The sequence below is a fragment of the Mesoplodon bidens genome (genome assembly GCF_964165515.1).
Source record: "Mesoplodon bidens genome assembly, chromosome: 1".
Taxonomy (NCBI): domain Eukaryota; kingdom Metazoa; phylum Chordata; class Mammalia; order Artiodactyla; family Ziphiidae; genus Mesoplodon; species Mesoplodon bidens.
The window spans coordinates 183,811,692-183,830,176 of NC_138176.1; the positions used below are offsets into that span (position 1 = coordinate 183,811,692).

The 18,485-nt window shown below is 43.4% G+C and overlaps 1 protein-coding gene across 3 annotated transcripts in view; it reads left to right on the forward strand.

Annotated features, from left to right (window-relative positions):
- SHROOM3 (shroom family member 3) overlaps positions 1-18,485 on the forward strand; it is a gene marked incomplete at its 5' end in the record, with an annotated part of 316,716 nt that overhangs the window by 96,413 nt on the left and 201,818 nt on the right. For all 3 annotated transcript variants that reach the window (XM_081248837.1, XM_081248839.1, XM_081248838.1), the window contains one exon: positions 18,208-18,362. In XM_081248837.1, the coding sequence (XP_081104963.1) occupies positions 18,208-18,362 (155 nt within the window). The remainder of the gene's footprint in view (positions 1-18,207; positions 18,363-18,485) is intronic.

Sequence of the window (18,485 nt, forward strand, 5' to 3'; positions counted from 1 at the left end):
TTATGTCTCGATGTCCTTACTTGTTAAACATGAGTAATAATAATAAATACACCATAGTGCTATGTAAAGATTAAACGTCTTAATAGATATAAAGCATTTAGTCCAGTGCCTAACTCATGGCAAGTCCTAAAAAGTATTAGCTATCACCACGATTATTTTTGCTTGAACAGTGAGGGAAGTGTACGTGTTCAGCTGCCAGTACAGTACCTGGCACCCTGTAGGTGCTAAACCGATATTGACTGACTCAACGAATGAATGGACTAAATAAAAAAATGGATGAATGAGTTTACTAAGCAAATGGTGAGGGATGGGAAGAAGGGCATTCCAGGCACTGGGTAAAAGCTTGGTGGCTTGGAACATCCCAAGTCTGATTGGTTTGAATATATGTGTCAGTCTTTTATGAATCTGATTCATGTGAGGTTTTCTCCCCTGAACTCACCTCTGGCTGCAATGACCAAATCAAGGTCCTGGCCTGCAAAGTTGAACCATCTCCTTCCCCTTTCCAAAGGTTCTTCTTTTCAGAGTCAATAAAAACATTCAAGGAAGGCAGTCCTGAACAGGATGTGGTGGGGAGAATAGGGCTGCCAGATTTAGGAAGCAAATATACTGGACATGGAGCTAAATTTGAATTTCAGATCAACAACAAATAATGTCTACACATTAAGACAGTTGTTTTGAAGTCTGTGCCATGCACACACAGTCCATGACCCATCAGCCTGTTTCTAAAAGGAAAAATTGGCCCTTAATATGACACATACTCCATTGTCCTTGTTTCAATTTCCTCCCTGGGGACCATGGAAAAGATTTACTCTCTGGCCCAAGTTTTATATAATTCAAGAACCTATAGCACGTGGCCTAGGAGGTTTCCAGGTACAGGTCAATATCCTCTCCCCACAAAAGACCATCCTAGTCCTGCCTGGCCTCAGTGATTTCTCTCTGGTCTGAACACACACACTGCATTGCCTGTTTCTAATTCATGTTTTTTTTTTTTGTTTTTTTTTTTATTGGCTGTGTTGGGTCTTCATTGCTGCACACGGGCTTTCTCTAGCTGTGGCTAGCGGGGGCTGCTCTTTGTTGCGATGTGTGGGCTTCTCATTGCGGTGGCTTCTCTTGTTGCGGAGCACAGGCTCTAGGTGCGCGGGCTTCAGTAGTTGTGGCACACGGGCTCGGTAGTTGTGGCTTGCGGGCTCTAGAGCGCAAGCTCAGTAGTTGTAGCACATGGGCTTAGTTGCTCTGCGGCATGTGGGATCTTCCTGGACCAGGGCTGGAACATGTGTCCCCTGCATTGGCAGGCGGATTCTTAAGCACTGTGCCACCAGGGAAGCTCTCTAATTCATGTTTGACACTTGGATATACTACCCACCTTGCAATGCTAGTTATCTTTCTTTTTATAGGCCTTTCATTTTCAACTAGATCACAGGGGAGTGAAAATCAAATGTTTTTGTATGTTCTGAGCCCAGGACACAGCAGTTTCGCAGTTTCTCTCTCTCTCTCTCTCTCTCTCTCTCTCTCTCTCTCTCTCTCTCTCTCTATATATATATATATATATATATATAGGCCAGTACATGTAGAAAGACATTAATATTTTCATTGGATGTTGCCAGCCAACGGAAGGTGTGTTGCCTAATGGATTTGGAGTTAAACTGAGTCTGAATCCCCCATATTTAATACTGGACTTTGGGGCAAATTATTTCACATTCCTCCTTTGTAAAATGGGTGCAATACTAACTGACCTCTCAAGATTGTTATTTGCATTAAATTGATTAACTTTAGATTAATTAGTACCTGGGAAACATTTCCAACTGGAAATTATTGTTATATTGATGTCAATTTTTTTTTTTTTTTTGGCCGCACCTCGGGGCATGCAGGATCTTAGTTCCCCAAGCAGGGATTGCACCTGTGTCCCCTGCAGTGGAAGAACAGAGTCCTAACCACTGGACCGCCAGGGAAGTCCTTATTGATGACAATTAATAAAACTTAGGGGACTACTGCATAATATCCTGACCACCATTTAATTCCCAAACTTCAACTGTCGGAGATAACCAGAATGGATAAGACATTTTAAATTGGCTACTTTATTGAGCTGATTTACTGTTTATAGAAAACTGGCCTAAGATAGAAACCGGCCTCTGCATGATGGGTCATGGTCATTTAATGAATAACCCATCGCCATTAAATCAGGGGGGGAGAGGTTGGCCAGGAGGCACGACACAAACAATTCCGTATAAGTCTCTTGGTTGTCGCTGCTCCCCCCACATTCATCTCCCTCCTCACAGCACAGTTTTTGAGTGATTGAAGTTAGTTCAAGCAAGGATTCCAAACAGGGAAAAGCAAATACATAAGTCAGAGGTCAGGGGAGAAGAACAGGCCGGGGCGAGGAAGAAATGCCAAGCTGAGAACTGAAAGATAATGAATGTGGGGATGGGTTACGGCAGCATAGTAACAGGGGGAGCTGGACACACCCCAAGCTTCCTTAGGCATCTGTGCGAGGCTCAGGCTTACAACTCATCATTAAAGGTCTATGGAGCGTGGATTTCTAAATATTTGGGCCACCCAGCATAGACTTTTGGAAATGGCACTGTTGAGTAAAGCCATTAGCAAATTACTTTCCTTCCATTTCCTTCACTGACAGGACCTTCTGTTTATGCCTCCTTAGCAACTGGAAGGAGTAAATTTGCTGACAAACATTTGGGTGCAGTGAGCCACTCGATGGAATTTTTATCATGCAAAAGTAATCCCAGATGATTACTTGAGAGATTGCCAGGAATCTCTGGAATCTAATTAACCCAGAGTTGAGCACACAGAAGAAGTTTCATTTTAGGGTAGAGTCAAGGCGAAGAATTTGTAAAAATAAGCCATATTGATTTCCTTACTATTGCAAATATTTGAATTTTGTAATGGGCCTCCATTCCCAACTTGCTCTCAACTAAATAGGAAGCTGGATGTCTGTGATGTCGTGGGCCAAGGATAGGTTTTGAGGTTCGAGTTTTGATTGGATACCAAGCTCTACCATTTACTAGAGGTTTGTTAGGGTTATGACATAATGCCCCTGTACCTTTGTTATCTCATCTGTAAAATGGATATATAATCATCCTCATCCTGTAGGTTGAGGATTAAGCCAACTAATAAGCAACTAGACCCTGGCCTTTAGGAGAACCTCAAAGTTTAAATATCCTTTATCTTTTCTCTTCTTTCTTTTATTCCAACCTCCCCTAACCCTGCCCAGCAATTTTCTGATTTGGAAAATCAGAATCCGTTTAGGCTTTGCTAAACTTCTGAAAAATGCAGGAGACCTGAAGGAGGGGAGGGAGCAAACCATGTGGCTGCCTGGTCTCTTCATCGAGACTTTGAATCAAATGCAAAGACCATGTAGTAGATGTGTTCTTGGACAGTTCAGGGTCTCAGCAAAGCCAGGGTGGCTGAAGTAGAGTAACCCCAAGGGAGAGTGATAAAAGAAAGGTCGAGGAGATACAGAGGGGCAGGTTGTAAGATTGCATAAGGCCTGTAAGGCCATTAAGAGGACTTGAGCTTTTACTCTAAGTGGGTTGGGAAGCCATTAGATGGTGCTACGCTGAAGAGTGACATGTTTGACTTAATTTTTTTTTTTTTTTGCGGTATGTGGGCCTCTCACTGTTGTGGCCTCTCCCGTTGCGGAGCACAGGCTCCGGACGCGCAGACTCAGCGGCCATGGCTCACGGGCCCAGCCGCTCCGCGGCATGCGGGATCCCCCCAGACCGGGGCACGAACCCGCTTCCCCTGCACCGGCAGGCGGACTCTCAACCACTGTGCCACCAGGGAAGCCCTGACTTAATTTTTAAATGACCACTCTGGCTGCTGTGCTGAAAATACATTATGGGACATATATTAAATCACCGCATTGTACACGTTAAACTTACATATGTTGTATGTCAGTAATACCTCGATAAAGCTGGGAAAAATTAAAAAGAAAGGAAGAAAGAAAATACATTACAGAGTAGGGATGTGGAACGAGTAGACGGGGCACAAGGGCAGAAGCAGGAGCACCAGTTAGGATCCCACTAAAAATCCAGGTGAGAGGTGGTGGCAGGTCAGAGCAGGTCAGTAGCAGTGTAGGTGGTGAGAAGTGGTCAGATTGCGAGCATATTTTTGAGGTAGTAATTTAGGCTTTGCTGATACATTCAGTGTCTAATGTGAAAGAGACTTCTTAAGGTGTTTGGTCTGAGAAATTGGAAGATAGTGATGCTATTTGCCATAAAAGAGGTTCAAGGGGGACACCAGGAGTTTAATTTTAGCCTTGTGAAATTTGAGATGCCAAATAAATATCCAACATCAGGCAATTAAATATATGAGCCCACAAAACAGAAATAGAGTCACAGATGTAGAGAACAAGCGTATGGATACCAAGGGGGGAAAGGGGTGGTGGTGGGATGAACTGGGAGATTGGGATTGACATATATACACTATTGATACTATGTATAAAATGGATAACTAATGAGAACCTACTGTATAGCTCAGGGAACTGTACTCAGTGCTCTGTGGTGACCTAAAGGGAAGGAAATCCAAAAAAAAAGAGGAGATATATGTATACAGAGAGCTGATTCACTTTGCTGTACAGCAGAAACTAACACAACATTGTAAAGCAACTATGCTCCAATAAAAATTAATTATTAAAAAAATATATGAGCCTGAAGTTCAGATGAGATGCAGGCTATAGAGAGAAAAGGGAATATAGCTGGAGAAAGATGTAGGATTGGAAGGTTGCTTTTTTTTTTATTTTTTATTTTTTTATTTTTTATTTATTTATTTTTTTTTTTGCGGTAGGCGGGCCTCTCACTGCTGTGACCTCTCCCGTTGCGGAGCACAGGCTCCGGACGCGCAGGCTCAGCGGCCACGGCTCACGGGCCCAGCCGCTCCGCGGCATGTGGGATCCTCCCGGACCGGGGCACGAACCCATGTCCCCTGCATCGACAGGCGGACGCTCAACCACTGCGCCACCAGGGAAGCCCTGCTTTTTTTTTTAATGGGAGAAATAATAGAATGTTTTTCAGTGATGAGAATAATCCAGTAGAGTGGGAAAATGTGTTAACGCCTGAGAGGGGACAATGGTTGGAATGGAGCTTACGAGTAGGTGATAAAGGAGGGGATCTTGGGCACAAAAGGGACCATCACTATAGCTGGTCCAGCCCTAGCAACAGAAAAGATGATAAAGTAAATAGAGAAGTCCACGTGGTGGTATGAGTTTCGGGCATTGTCTTCTGATTGCGTCCCTTTTCTTGGCAAAATAGGAAGCAAAGTCAGTGTCAGGATGGTGGTGAAGGGTTGAAGCTGACAAAGCTATGAAATTGACCAGGGGAGTCGAAGAAAGAATGGCTTTGGGGATTGTCCAGTGAATGGATTTAGACTCGCCAGGTAGCATTAAGGGCTGACTTGAGGTTGAAGGTCGTGGGTTTAAACTGAGACCAGCTACTTTCAACTGTGCAGAAAAAAGTGTGGCATAGATGGGGAGCTTGATTCAATCAAGTCTGGGATTTTGCCAGGTGAGTATGAGGAAGAAAGAGAAGAGCAAAAGAGTTGATGGTTTATGAAAATAACTGATTATGATAGTCCACGGACACTAAGATGGATAAGGAAGGAAGTGAGCACTTCCTTGAAATGGGTGAGAAACAGTGAAAGAGCCATAGGAACAATGAATAGAATCAAAAAACTGTTGGAGTCAGAGTATTAGAACAAATGAACTGAAAAGAGAGTAGAGGGAATGCAAATCGACACCACACGAGATATCATTTCATACCCACCAGGATGTCTGTAATAACAGAGACAAACAATAAATGGGCTTCCCTGGTGGCGCAGTGGTTGAGAGTCCGCCTGCCGATGCAGGGGACAAGGGTTTGTTCCCCGGTCCGGGAAGACCCCACATGCCGCAGAGCGGTTGGGACCGTGAGCCCTGGCTGCTGGGCCTGCGCGTCCAGAGCCTGTGCTCCACAACGGGAGAGACCACAACAGTGAGAGGCCCACATACCACAAAAATAAAAAATTAAAAACATTTAAAAAAAAATAAAGCTTTCTTAATATCATAAATCTAAAAACCTAGAGGAATCTTTGGGAAACAAAGTTCATGAGGTTAAAATGAATGTCATACTGTTTTCACTGGCTCAGGTGGACTTTTCCTTAGGAAGCAGAAGGATATCTGGCCTAAGACTGAACCATTAGGCACCCATGAAACTCATCCTATAACAGTAGAACTAAGGCATCTTTACTAAGTGCTAGAGACCTGACAGCTAAGGCATTTTTTTTAGGAGTGGATGCTCACACATTCGAAACATCTAGACATCTGTCATTTTTCTTCTTGCTGCCCCTGATTTTAGCTTTTGACCACTAGAATTTCTTCCAGACCCAAGAGTAGTAAAAAACGAGAAGATGAAACTAAAGCCTGATCATTTGAGTATGTCAGAAAGTTCGATATAAATTTGATAAAGGAAGAGTTGGAAATTGTTATCTAAAATGAGATAAAGCATGTATGTTTCATATGTGTGTCCATGTATATATGCTTGTTGGCTTGTGATTCCCATTCCTATTTTACTGATAGCAAGAAGTGAACTTCCTCTGAATACTTATGAAATACATGAAACACACATGTGATTTGTAGATTTTATTTATTTTCCGAAGATCCTAGCTTTCCATTGATGTGGCTAATGAAAAGAAGTTCTCCTTTCATTTTTGAAAAATGGTTTATATATATATTCTCTGTATATGTGCATTTTAATAGGTGTTCTATACATATATGTCTATTATACATAATATAGTATATTTCCATGAATAAATACAGCAGAATCAGTCAAATGAATGGAAACACTATAACTTGAATGTAAGCAAATGGGACAATTAAAAGGATCTTTCTTAGGAACATGGAATAACCATGCTAACTAAGATGCCTGAAATTATTTGAGGAATGGAATAAAATATAAATAAACGCCTGTAGATTTAAAGAAAGTACTTGCCCAAGTCTTTGATCTGAATGGAGCAGAAACAGGGGATTGAGGCCTAGCTGGGGTCCAGTTAGCCTTGGCCTCTTGTTCTCTCTACAGGCCTGGCCCCTCCCCTTTTTGAAGCTCAGTGGAGTTCACTGGGATGTGGCACAGAATGACTGAAGGGGCTCAGGGACTCCACTGAGAGGGAAAACAATAGGAGCATGCTTTCTGAGAAGGCAGGGGTTTGCACGGTGGGCACACACAGGCACATAGACACCCCCCCAACCAGGAACGGGAGAGTTTTGCTCATGTTACAGCCTAGGGGTCCCCAGGGATCCTTCACGTACTCAGGGGACTCTGAGAAACTGGTGTGGGGCTAGAACAACCTCACATGTCTCTTTCTAAGACATGAGAGCTGACTTAGAGAGTTCAGACACCAGGAGCTCAAGGGCTCAACTTGGAGTGCAGTGGTCCCTTGTCTGTCAGTCGTGTTTGCTGGGCTTTCCCCTACTTCAGTGTCCCAACAGGGGTGGGCAAAGGAAGGATGGGGGAAAGGCAGGGGTCCAGGCCTCTATGGTGATGCTCATTCTACTGCATGCAATAAGGGGTGGAGGACTGAGTGTGTATAACCTCTTTACCTACTTCCCTCTGTAAATGATGATGATGATGATGATGATAAAGGCTAACATTTATTGATCGCTTACTCCGTGTCAGGTATTGTGCTAAGCTTTTCATTCATTATCATAATTTACTTTCATTCTCTCAGTAATCCCCAGGGGTAGGTGCTATGATCATCACCTTCCTTGTTTTTCCGGAAAGTAAACTGAGGTTTAGAGGAAAGGAATAACTTTGCCTACCATCACACAGTTAGTTAGTGGTTATGATAGGTAGAATAATGCCCCAACCCAAAGTTGTCTACATCTTAAACCAAGGAATATATTTCATGGTAAAGGGAATTAAGATTGCAAGTGGAATTAAGGTTACTAATTCAGCTGACCTTGAGATTGCGGAGATTCTCCTAGGTTATCTGGGTGGGCCCAACGTAATCACAAGGGTCCTCATAAAGTAAAGAGGGAGGCAGGAGAGTCAGTGTCAGAGCGAGGTAGCATGGGACTGGCCATCTCTGGCTTTGGAAGACAGAGGAAAGAGGCCACGAGCCACCAGGTAGCCTTTAAAAGCTAGAAAAGGCAAGAGAATGGATTCGTCCCTCGAGCCCCCGAAAGAACACAGCTATGATAACACCTTGGTGTTAGCCCAGTGAGACACGATTTAGACTTCTGACCTCCACAACTGCAAGATAATGATTTGTTGAGTGGCTGAGGTGAAGCTTGACTTTTATCCTACCTTTGAGATCAGATCCTTCTGCCCAATGAGCAGTAAATCAAGAATTGTGGGCATGTCTAGGTTTTCAGGGGCTGCAGCTCATTTGGATGGTCCATAAGGTGTCACTGGGTAACTTCCTGCCCTGGGACCACTCTCTGAAATAAAAGCTTCCCTCCAAAGGAAAGACTATCTCCTGTTTCACTTATAAATCAAGTTAACTCCTGTTCTTTGACTTTAAGTAAATCCTGTTTCCCCCTCCAAGCAAATTTCTTCCCCTTGGTCTCTGCAGTTGCTACCACATTCTTGTGGTGGAAACAGTCAGAAAAGTATTAAACTTATTAAATAAAACCACAAAACCCCGTAATTCAGGAAACACTTTTATGGAGCCCTTGCTATGTGTAAGGAAACTTCAATGTGTTAGTTCATGTAACCCTCACACTAACTCTGTGTGGTTAGTCTTCTCGTTCCCATATTGAGGCTAAAGAGATGGATGCTCAAACATGATGTGTATTTCGCCCAAGAACACTCAGTATTGGAAGTGAGATTCTTACCCACGTGGTCTGGCTCTCGAGCCCCCAGTTTTTACACACCACACTGCTTCTACCTCTGTCCTTGGGCTTTCTATCCAGGTTATGAGCCTCGGAAAAGAAATAATATACCTCCTGGGACTTGCCTGGTGGTGCAGTGGTTGAGAGTCTGCCTGCCGATGCAGGGGACACGGGTTCGTGCTCCGGTCCAGGAAGATCCCACATGCCACGGAGCGGCTGGGCCCATGAGCAATGGCCGCTGAGCCTGCGCGTCCGTAGCCTGTGCTCCGCAACGGGAGAGGCCACAACAGTGAGAGGCCCGCGTACAGCAAAAAAAAAAAAAAAAAAAAAAAAATCCGCCTGCCAATGCAGGGGACACGGGTCTGGTCCGGGAAGATCCCACATGCCACGCAGCAACTAAGCTCATGCACCACAACTACTGAGCCTGCGCTCTAGGGCCCGCGAGCTACAACTACTGAAGCCTGCATGCCTAGAGCCCATGCTCCGCAACAAGAGAAGCCACTGCAATGAGAAGCCCGTGCACCACAACGAAGAGTAGCTCCCGCTCTCCGCAACTAGAGAAAGCCCACAAGCGTCAATGAAGACCCAACACAGCCAAAAATAAATAAATAAAATAAATATATTTTTAAAAAATGAAATAATATACCTCCTATTTAGAAAATAACAGAAGAAAGTGACTATATAATTTTAAATAGTAACTGTTGTATATGTATTCCAATTTAAAATAAAACTGTGGAATTTTCCTTGCTGGTCATCTTAAGTGGGAATAGATGACGAACAGGTCATGTTATGGATGAGAGACTCATCCGGGACCCTACAGATAAAAAGGGCCAGAGTCTGGATTAGGGCACAGGATTCCTGACTCTTAACCCAGTGTTCTTTCTTCCACTACAATACACATCATTTTATGACCTGAAAAAGGAGTCTTCAACAGTATAAACCTAACGATTTGGGGTTAGACAAGAAGCAGGTGATGAGAAAGGGAGGCATCATACCTGTATCCTCATGTCACTCAGTGCGACTCGTAGGGATGTCTCTCTGTTTTGTTTAAAGTCCAGCTATTAGTTCTGGGGTCCAAGAAATGCTTGTTCATTTCATAGGACCCGAGAGCCAGATATAGTTCCTTGGAGGAACTTTTATTAATTTCACTTTATTTCATTGTCCCTACTTTATGTACAGCTTAAAACCAAGAATACCTACCAGGTTGTAACGATAATTCCAAGTGAATAAAAAGCAACAGCTTTCCAACAGCTTTGTTTGAAAGATTTTTAATAGATTTCTTTGTTGTTGTTGTTGTTTTCAGGCCACACCGCACAGCATGCGGGATCTTAGTTCCCCAGCCAGGGATTGAACCCATGCCCCCTGCAATGGGAGCATGGAGTCTTAACCATTGGACTGCCAGGGAAGTCCCATAGATTTCTTTATCTACTTTTTTTTAATTCTTTCTGTATTTTCTTATTCCTTTAATATAATTTTGCAGTTATGGAGAGTGTATCTCTCCTCAAATCACCAATCACACAAAACAGCAAACAAATTGTATGTTTCATTGGATTGACTGTGAGTTATTGAATTACCCTTTCCTCCCCATACTCCTCCCTTGGGATCATCCAGGAATGAAAGTAGTCAGGAAAGAAAAAGCAATCTCTCAAGAATTCAGACGTTAGAATGCAGGTGAAATTCAATTGTGGTAGATGTCTACAGGATGAGTTCGATTTTAATTAAGACTCCAGATAGAATTATGAATGGAAACCATTCCATGTTTAGTTTTACTTGGCCAGGTCTTCTCCTTGTCCCAGTGGCACTGAAATGCCAACTCTTTCTCATGTGTAAGCTGTGAATTCTGTTGAACCTGTGAGCTCATGTAATAGCTCTGGAATTCTTAGGATCCCCGAAAGAGGAGGGTCAGAAGGCAGGCGTGTTGGGTGTCAGGTTTCCTGGGCACGTGAAGGATCAGGCCTACAAGTGAAGATGTGTTCGCGTGAGGACAAAGACTTGGGGGATTCTCAAGGCAGGAGGCTGGCGAGCGTGACCTTTGACTTGCAGCCTCAGCTCTGCTGTTTTACTGACTTTGCAACCCTCAGCAGGTCATTTGACCCCTCTGAGCCTTACTGTTTAGAAAAAGGAGATTATAATATCTTACAGAGGCTTTGTGACTTTTAAGATGATGAAGTAAAGTTACTGAAACACAGAAGGCACTCAACAATTGATAGCAATGATGATGAGGACTCGTTCGCTCATACAATAAATATTGAGCAAGCTCTATGCCCCATGCTGTCCGCTGTCCTGAGCACTGGGGACACAGCAGCGAACAAAACAGACCCAAGTCCCTGCCCCCATGGGGCTGACATTCTGTTGGGGAGACAGGTGATAAACAAGACACGTACGTAAAACGCATAGTGAGTTAGATCATGATTGGAGTGCTAAAGAAAAAAAGGAAAGATGGGCACGAAGAGAAGAGGTTGTAATTCTAGAGGGGTGGTCAGGAAAGGCCTCCTCCAGAAGCTGAGTTTGTGTAAAACCTGGAGAAGGTGAGGGAGAAGGGCGAGTGATTACCTGAGGGAAAAGCATCCCAGGCTGAGGGAACAGCAGGTACAAGAGCCTGCTTGAGGCGGGAGTGCGCCTGACAAACTGCACATGCCACCAGGAGACCGAGGGCTGGTGTGGAGTAAGCAAGGAGGAGAGCAAAAGGAAGTGGAAAGGTGAGGGGGGCCAAATCCAGCAGGGTCTGCGGTGCACAGGGAGAACCTTGCTTTCTGTTCTGAGTGTGGAGATGAGGGTCATGCGGAGCAGCGTGACCTGATCTAATCGAAGTTGCAACACAGTCACTAGGTTGCTGCCCATGACGTGCTTCTGATGGCGGTGATGCTGCAGCTGATGCTGTTGTGATAAGATGAAGGACAGGACTGGGGGGCAGAGAGTCGAGGCATTTGGTTTTGGAGGGCACGAGCCTGGAGAAGCAGAACACAGGACCCGTCCCAATGGCAGCTTTGTGCTTCTGCATTTAGATTGGGCTACCAGGGTTAAGAGAGAAGGGAGGAGATGGGCCTGACTTCTTGCCCCTTCACATGCCTCATCCAGCTGCTGACACGGACAGACAACTCTCCCCTTTACCTATTTTTTGCCTATACCTATTCAAAATATATTTTGAATATATTTCTATCATGGCATGTATCACCCAGTATTGTATTTCCTTAAAGTCAGCTTCCCCAGATTTGCTCAACACATGTTTATCAATCACTAATTATGTGCAGGCCCTGTGTTAGGTGCTAAATGTCCCGCAATGTGAAAGACTATAAATGATTCAAAAACCAACCCCTCACATGGTCATAAGAGCAAAATCAATTTAATCCTACATGTGTGGATGCATTTACGATTTGAGAAGGGAAGAAGTGTGCTATTTTCCAGGTGTATAATCGCCTTCTCCCTAGTTTGTTAGCTTAGGGATTTCCCACCCAGTTGTACATGGTGCATTATCTGAAGTCATTTAACCTGTGGACAGTCACATTCTTGGAATGAGTAAATTCTCTGCAGGTGAAATTGGACAAACAACGCCAGTGACCTCTTTAGCTGCTCAAGTATTGGTCCGAAGGTTTAAAATAATAAGCTTCATTTTTCACTGAGTCTTGTTGATGGACAGTATCAGCAGAGCTTGAGGTTAGAGGTATAATCCTCTTTGATGACTCGTTCAAGAGAATTATTGTTAAACCTTTTGTAAATATGAATTGTTTAAAAAAGTTATAATAATGATTTTAGATAAACAGTGTGCATAATCGACATAAACTTAAGATTTAAGCAGGGCTTCCCTCGTGGTGCAGTGGTTAAGAATCCACCTGCCAACGCAGGGGACACAGGTTCGAGTCCTGGTCTGGGAAGATCCCACATGCCGCAGAGCGACTAAGCCCACATGCCACAACTACTGAGCCTGCACTCTAGAGCCCGCGAGCCACAACTACTGAGCCCGTGTGCCACAACTACTGAAGCCTGCATGCCTAGAGCTTACGCTCCGCAACAAGAGAAGCCACCACAATGAGAAGCCCATGCATTGCAATGAAGAGTAGCCCCTGCACGCTGCAACTAGAGAAAGCCTGCGTGCAGCAACGAAGACCCAATGCAGCCAAAATAATAATAATAATAATAAAGAAATTCATGAATTTTGATTGGTTCATAGATTTAAAAAAACAAAAGATTTATGCATTTAGTTAGCCTCAGTAGATTGAAATCAATTATGTTACCACTGCATCAGCAAATGCATCTCAATATCTCAATTTCTCATTTGTGATAATAAATGAAGACAACAATATAGGTTATGGTGATTCACAGCCCTGTTTTAGCCAATAGCTTCAACTTTCTTGGCAACCAGGTATACTATCTGAGTTACCAACAGGTAGAATACTCACTGACACTGATGCTGCCAAATAGGAAGGCAGCAGAAGGGCCAGCGGCAGAGGAGGAGGGGAACATGGGGGTCCCAGGTAGTCCACAGACTAATATGGCAGCCCTTAATGTGGTTAGCTGAAAGGAGTTAGATGAGGGATCTACACTTGGTGCCCAACTGGCTCAATTCAAGGCTCACTTGGGCCTATTGGGGAGAACCCCTTGGTAACTCCTAGCACCAAGCAGACCTCCTAGGATTCCTATGATTCACTAGAAATCGCCTGGCCTCCCAGGGAGAGTTGTGTTTATGGATGAATTGAAACAGCCAAAGAACAGAAAGAACCCAGCCTTGTTTGGATCACTGTATGTTCTCTGAACTGTCTCCATGAATGTGTAAGTATTTTAATACAAAGGTATGAAATATACTAAGAACATACTAGAATGTAAACTCCAAGAAAGGAGAACATAAAGCTTGTTTCCTTCCTTGACATTTCACCAGTCCTAGAACAGCACCTGACACATGGTAGATGCTCAAAAGATATTTGGGATGAAAGAGTTTCTGACCTCTAGGAGTTTAAAACCTAGAAGAGGGGATGGGGCATGGTCAGAAATACCCATGACAAAGGTTGTGCTGTGGCTTGTCTCCAGGCAGGTAGAAATGGTTTAGAGGAGAAAGAGAGAGATTCAATCTGGGTTGATAAGGAGAAGTTTCATGATGGAGGAGGGGTCTTTGGAGGAAAAAGGAGGAAAAGGAAAAAAGAAACTGAAAATATAGGGTAAGGGCTTAGTGTTAGAGGAAGGGTCTAAAAGTCATCTCTGGTAGGAATTAAAACCTGAAGACAGCATGAATCAATCAGAGAGAGTTTGGAGAGATATGAGAATCAATTCGTAGAGCAGGTGCCCAACTGATGGTTGGTAAATAAATACCATACCAAAAAATCATCCCAGCCCCCACTTTTTTCAGTTTTATTTATAAATAATTGTTTTTATTTTTCGGCCACGCTGCGTGGCTTGCGGAATCTTAGTTCGAGGAACTAAGGGATCAAACCCGGTGCCCCGTAAGTGAAAGCGCCAAGTCCTAACCACTGGACTGCCAGGGAATTTCCTGACTTGTTGAAAGTAAGCACTTTAAGCCTCAAAGTTCTGTACAAAATGAAGAGATTAGGAGAAACTCTGTAAATACAAAGTGTTATGGAAATAGTTTATCAGAACAGTGAACAATGAAACTCTTTATACCGTTTTTCCTCGTAACATTTGCTTTCGCATTAAATCAGTCATGAGAAGAGCATGATATAAACTACACAAATGAGCTTTTCTTGACTTCCTTTTTATGTAAGAAATTGGTCATTTCCTAGGTCTCATTTCGTTCTCATCTTATTGAAAACGTTGGCAAACAATACAGAGAGGATTCAGTTCTACAAACTGGAATTTAAACGGGACTGTTGTATCTGTGGTGTTCGTCATTGTCCCCTCAGCTTTTAGCTCCATACCTTCACACAGTAGATGCTCAGTGAATCTTTGTTGCATGAGTGAACCAATACGAGGAGGTCCTGTGCACAAAGCTCTGGGGAGGCATTCTGGGGTATGTAAAGATGGAGTCTAGGTTCCTATCTTCAGAGCTCACAGCCAAGCTGGGGATGGGGTGGGACTATGGACAGGGAATAGGCACAGACATAAATATCTCCACTGAAAGACAAGCAGTATGTTAAAGTAGTATAAAAATAATAAATTATTTAGATGTCACTACAGTTTGTTGTTTTATTTATTTGGTTCTCTGACAATGGGGGGAAAAGGGGATACTTCTTTTTTTTAACATCTTTACTGGAGTATAATTGCTTTACAATGGTGTGTAAGGGGATACTTCTTAAAAGACAGATTGCAGGTGCAAAGGGGTGGAGTGGGTATTGATGAGAGGCATGAAAAGGCCTAGAGGAGACAGGATTTGAACTTGGCCTCAAAGAATGGGTAGTCATTAGAGCTCACCTTTATTGAATACGCACTATGTGCCGGGTACTGTTTAAGCCCTTTACTTGCATGAACTCACTTGATCCTCACAAAAGTCTTTGTGGTAAGTACTATCATTGTACAGAAGAGGAAACTGAGGCACAGTTAAGATTAAATAACCTGGCTAAAGTCACACAGCTAGGAAGCGACAGAGCCAGATAGTCTGATTCCAGAGCCCCAGCTCTTAAGCCTGAGGGTACACTGCAGCTTTTATAGTTGTCCATGGGTGCTGTAGGTAGCAGGGAGCAATCCAGGTAGAGGGAAATCTGAGTTGCTGGTGTAGGGCCTTGAGGTTAGAGTGGGCCCCGTGTGTTTGGGGGAAAGGTGAATTTACAGAAGGTCAGCAGGGATAGTAGAATGAATAGAAAAGCAGGGGGAAATGACCAACGACAAAGAATAGCTAAATGAATCATACCAAGATGTTAGAGTAGAATCTGATATAAATGGAAGTTTCTTCATGATACATGATTTTTGATAACCATAGCTATCACTTTTGAAATCCTACCATAAGCCAGGAACCATGTTTACCAGTTCATGTGGCTCATCTCATTAATCCTCTCTGCAGCGCTGTGAGGCAGTGCTGTTATTATCCTTGCTTCATAAGGGAGACGTCTGAAGCCTAGAGAGAATAAGTGACTTCCTCCTTTAGGCTATTTGTCTGGTTCCTCAAACTCTTAACCACCTCAGTTTAATGCCTCTCTGTTAAATGCCAAAAGATGGTTGAGGACGTGTGTATAGTGTGGTATTTCTGTAAAAAGAAAAAATATATATATACAGGTCTTCTTTGACTTACAATGGGGTTATGTAAAAATAAATTCATTGTAAGTTGACAATATGGTTAAGTCGAAAATGCATTTAATACATCTAACTTACTGAACTCAGCTTAGCTTAGCCCACCTTAAACATGCTCAGAACACTTACATTAGCCTACAGTTGGTCAAATCATCTAAAACAAAGTCTGTTTAATAATAGTGTTGAGGGCTTCCCTGGTGGCGCAGTGGTTGAGAGTCCGCCTGCCAATGCTAGGGGACGCGGGTTCGTGCCCCGGTCTGGGAAGATCCCACATGCTGCGGAGCGGCTGGGCCCGTGAGCCATGGCCGCTGAGCCTGCGCGTCCGGAGCCTGTGCTCTACAACGGGAGAGGCCACAACGGTGAGAGGCCCGAGTACCACAAAAAAAATAAATAAACAATAATAATAATAGTGTTGAATATTTCATGTAATTTATCGACTACTATACTTCAAGTGAAAACAGGATGGTTGTAAGGTTACAGAATGGTTATCAGTGTATCAATCATCCACCTTGGTGATCACGTGGCTGACTGGGAGCTGTGGCTGCTGCCTTGCCCAGCATCATGACTACACATCGCTAGTCCGGGAGAAGTTCAAAATTCAAAATTCAAAGTACAGTTTCTACTGAATGAGTATCACTTGCACATCACTGTAAAGTAGAAAAATCGTAAATTGAACCATAGTAAGTCAGGGACCATCTGTATATGAAATTCATAAGCTACACTGTAAATAGTGGTTACCTTTAGAGAGTAACATGGAGGGAGCCAGGGTAAGATTTGCTTTTCCCTTTCCCTTTACACATTTTCTGAATTATTTTCATCCTTTATAATAAACTAATGAATATATAGTGATTTAATAATAAATTAGTGAACATTATCTTAAAAATAAAGTATTACTTTTAGCTAAAATAAAAGCTGGTGAGGACCAAATTCACAAAATTATTATAGGAATTTGGTTTATTTTATATATATTGAGACCTATTGAAGGTTTTTGAACATGGGGGCAATTCTGGAGAGTAATTATTGAAAAAAGAAAAAATATGGGTCAGGTTTGTTTACTTGTTTTTTGTTTTTGTTTTATTTTTTCCCTTTTTATTCCCTTTCATCATTATTGACATACCACAGGATCAAGCATTATTTTGTTGTTGTTTTCCAAAGCACTTCACCAACTTCTAACATAACACATCAGTTACTTGATAATTATGTTTAGTGCTTGCTTCTTGCCTCTGCCCTAAGAACCAGAAGAGCAAGGGTTTTTGTCTGTTTTGTCCACTGTTACAACCTTAGTTCCTGGAACAATTTCTGGCATACAGCAAGTGTTGAATCACTTTGTTGAATGAATTCCACTTTTCAATAGACTGGTTTTTATAGCAGTTTTAGGTTCACAGCAAAACTGAGCAGAAAGTAGAGAGCGTTTCCATATATCCCCTGCCCCTCACTGCCTCGCATAGCCTCTCCCATTATCAACATCCCCATCACAGTGGTGTATTTGTTACAACTGATGAACCTACAATGACACATCATTATCACCCAAAGTTGATAGCTTACGTTAGGGCTTACTCTTGCTGTTGTATGTTCTATGGTGTGATGTTATGTATCCAACCTTATAGTATCTCACAGAATAGTTTCACTGTCCTAAACATCCTATGTGCTCTGCCTGTTCTTCCCACCTATCTAACCACTCAACTTTCTATTGTTGCCATAATTTTGCCTTTTCCAGAATGTCATAGAGTTGGAATCGTTCCATATATAACCTTTTGAGACTGGCTTCTTTCACTTAATAACATGCATTTAAAGTTCTTCCATGCCTTTGCATGGACTGTTAGTTCATTTCTTTTTAGTGCTGAATAATATTCCAATGTCCGGAGGTACCACAGTTTATTTACCCCATGAGTTAGCATTTTAGACAATACAAAATAAATGAGGTAAGAAGAACGCAACTTCTCAAGGAATATAACAGTTACTTTGAGGGACTTTGGATGGAGGTCGTGAGTGGTTGTGGACGGAAACCGAGTTCTTTCATCCCTTCAGCCTAGGTTTCCGAGCGCCCTCTGTGGGCAGGCTGGGGGCTGGAAGGTGTGGAGACAGGAGGCCATCCATCCCTGCCTTCTGGAAGTTGGCCATGGGAGTAGGGCGTGGCTGCAGCCGGTGGAGCGGGCTCTGTGGGAGGCCAGGCTAGGGCCCCGGGCGACTCACCTGTGGATTCTCATCTTTCCGAGCAGATCGAAGAAGGGGGCAAAGCGGACCTGGTGAGCTCCAAACTGCGGGCCGGGGACGAGGTGGTGCGCATCAACGCGGTGGTGCTGAGCAGCTCGCGGAGGGAGGCCGTTTCCCTGGTGAAAGGATCCTACAAGACCCTGCGGCTGCTGGTGCGCAGGTAGGCTGGGCGCGCGCCAGATCCCTCCTCCGCCTCCCCCCGCCCTAAAGAGCTTGTTCTTTAAACCTCGCCACGTGGATTCTTATGGCGCCCCCCGCCCCTAGCCTGCGCGCAATTTTCCTT